Here is a 2,756-nt window from a genome sequence, read left to right on the forward strand (position 1 = left end):
TTGAAAATTTCTATCTAAAACCGTCACAAACCCACAATTCCTGAAATTAAAAAAAATTACCATACCCGACATGAACACACTAGTTGGCTTATAGTAACCCAAATTAAAAACTATGCAAATGCGATTTAAAAAAAATCAACTTACTAAACCTCAGCTTTGTATAAATTTGCGCAGGCGTAATGAAATCAAGCATTCTGTATTCAACATATTAAAAACAAAAAATATCAACGAACAATTCAGTTTATTCCTTAACTTCTACCAATATTCCTAAACATTCGGATTAAACCGCGGCCAGCTGCGGATCTCATTGAAGAACGCATTTCCGGGACAGGCCGTAGCGGACGCCTGCCGGTGTCCAATCAGCCAGTAGGAGTTGCTAATGTGTCCCAGCGATACACCACACGAGATCAGTGACTGGGCGGCATTGCGAGCGGCTGCATTCGGGATGCCATTGGTGTAGGTTCCAATAACGCACATACCGACCGAGCGATCATTATATCCTGGAGCGTGGGCACCTTGACGACCCCAGCCACGACCCTCGTAGGCAGCACCGTTCTCTCCGATGCACCAGTTGTATCCGATGTCCGACCATCCGTTGGTGTTCATGTGCAAGTTCTGCATGTTACGCATCTGCTGGGCACAGGCGGCATCCGTGGTACAGTGAGCACCGGCGGTATGGTGTATCACAACCCACGGAGCTGGTCGATTGGGTAGGACAGCACTATTGGCCGCACGGGCACCCCATCCAGCTCGGTTAATAATACGCGGACACTGAGCCGATACGGTAACCAGCGAGGCCAGGGTAAGAGCAAGCACGACTGCGATTTTATTCATCTTCTCTGGATTCAGTTTCGGGACCGAACTGAAACCTTGATCCTAACCGGTTCCGTATTTATACCGGCCCTGGCCAAAGTGATAAGTAGAATGAGCTTGTCGCGGCGATCCGCGTATTACAACAATCGTCTTGCTTATCTATGAGCATGATAAGTTATTCTGCACTTACATTCCGATTCCGATTCCGCTATCGTCAAAAGTATGATCATGAGAAGCTTGTAAATAATATCATCGACGGAGGTGGAAGCACACGCCAGCTGGTGGATTCAAGGTAATGACGCCAAATGGTGACGGGGATGAAGCTCATTATGTTACTACCGTTACCGGTGCGATAAGATATAATCGAAACTTTGCCACCAAGTGGTAGGTGCGTGTACAGAGTTGTAAAACAATTATTAATTGTTTGAAACATATACCATTCGCTAAACATGTCAACTGTTTTGGGAATCCCCGGGATTTCTGGCCTGCAAAGACAATGTATCGTACTTTGGTTCGTAGTTAATTCCTGATTGATAATCGCTATTTATGTCACTACGCATTCGAATGATTGTCACGAATTCACAACTTTTTATTCAAAGTAAACTAAACTAAAATATTTTGTTCGTGCTTGTGGATTATGCAAGCAACGAGGGCTTGGAATGTAGAATGTCATTTCGTGCAAGTTACGCGGGGTAAATTTACATATTTTTAAAGTTATAAATTTAATAATCATTAGCGATGGTGTCTCTGGTAGAAAATATTTCAACAAAAAATCAGTATCGCCAAAATACTTACTAATCGGAAGTTTAGATGTTCCTCTTTCATTTGAGCATAACTTTGAAATGTTCTATCGGGGGATCTAGAACATTTTTTTCAACATTTTGATAAATTTTTAGGTAATTTTTCAATGAGTAGCTCAAAACATACATCTTCCTTTTAGGAAGTTAAATCAGTGAGCACACACTGTCAGAGGAACGGACTTGTAACGTTAATGAAATGCTTCGAAGACACCATTTAGCCAGCTTCGCATTGGTATTAAGGGGTCTTGAAATTTGCAAAACAAATCGTTTCCTTCAATTTATTTTTCTTCGGAATATATTTTTGCTCGGGGTTTCTTTGTAATTAATGTTACATTCAAAATTCTATCATTGGCGTCTTCGGAAAATGTTAGCTCAATTTGATTTGTTTTAGTTTTTAGTTTCCTTAAAAATAACGAGTTTAAACACGATCGACAGACTCTCCCTTTAAAACACATAGGAGCAGTGGTCCACATTTTAGCAGAAAATTATATTTTCCGCAAAGTCATTTCATACTATCTCATTTGGAGGAGGCGAGAAAATGTTTAAAACCAGTAGGGTGTCTTAGGGATTGTTTATTGGTTCAAAGTAGCAGTTCCATTATAGCAAATATGGGAAAATTGAAATTTTAAATCAAGTATTTTGATTTGAGTAGTCAACGAAGTTATTATAACAGGCTTAAACCCTATGCCCAAAAACTCAATTATTTGAAATAAATAAATTAAAAAAAGTAATTTAAATATTTTCACAACTTCGTAGATGCGAAAAATTGTAACGTTTTCGATATAGTAGCATTAATAAGACAAAATATAGAAATATTTAGTGCATTGATCGCAAATTCAAAAAGAAAGTATTCAAAATTTCTGCCAATTTCAGAAGATTAATGTACAAAGACAGTTTCATCTCACTTACCATGGAAGTAGGAAGCAGATATTAGTAAATAGGAAGCAGATATTAGGCCAATGTACTTAAAATAAGTGTACTAACAAACACTGTAATCATTGAAATTGGTACACATCAAAATGACTTCTCGCTCAAAGGGATGCACGTTTGAGAAAAAGGTCCAAATTTAAGTATTAAACAATACATACACTTAACTAATTGAATTCAAATAACACAAATAAATCATTAACTAAGAAATTATTT

The 2,756-nt window shown here is 38.3% G+C and overlaps 1 protein-coding gene across 1 annotated transcript; it reads right to left on the minus strand.

Annotated features, from left to right (window-relative positions):
- Positions 1-243: 243 nt before the first annotated feature.
- LOC131676407 (peptidoglycan-recognition protein SC2-like) lies at positions 244-849 on the minus strand. Its single transcript, XM_058955476.1, has one exon. The coding sequence runs from the start codon at positions 832-834 to the stop codon at positions 268-270; it is 567 nt and encodes a 188-aa protein (XP_058811459.1). The 5' UTR covers positions 835-849; the 3' UTR covers positions 244-267.
- Positions 850-2,756: the final 1,907 nt, after the last annotated feature.

This window comes from Topomyia yanbarensis, chromosome 1 (genome assembly GCF_030247195.1).
Source record: "Topomyia yanbarensis strain Yona2022 chromosome 1, ASM3024719v1, whole genome shotgun sequence".
Lineage (NCBI taxonomy): Eukaryota > Metazoa > Arthropoda > Insecta > Diptera > Culicidae > Topomyia > Topomyia yanbarensis.

Excerpts from the sequence above, each read along its gene's own strand:
- LOC131676407 (XM_058955476.1), bottom strand. The coding sequence starts at position 834 with ATGAATAAAATCGCAGTCGTGCTTGCTCTTACCCTGGCCTCGCTGGTT.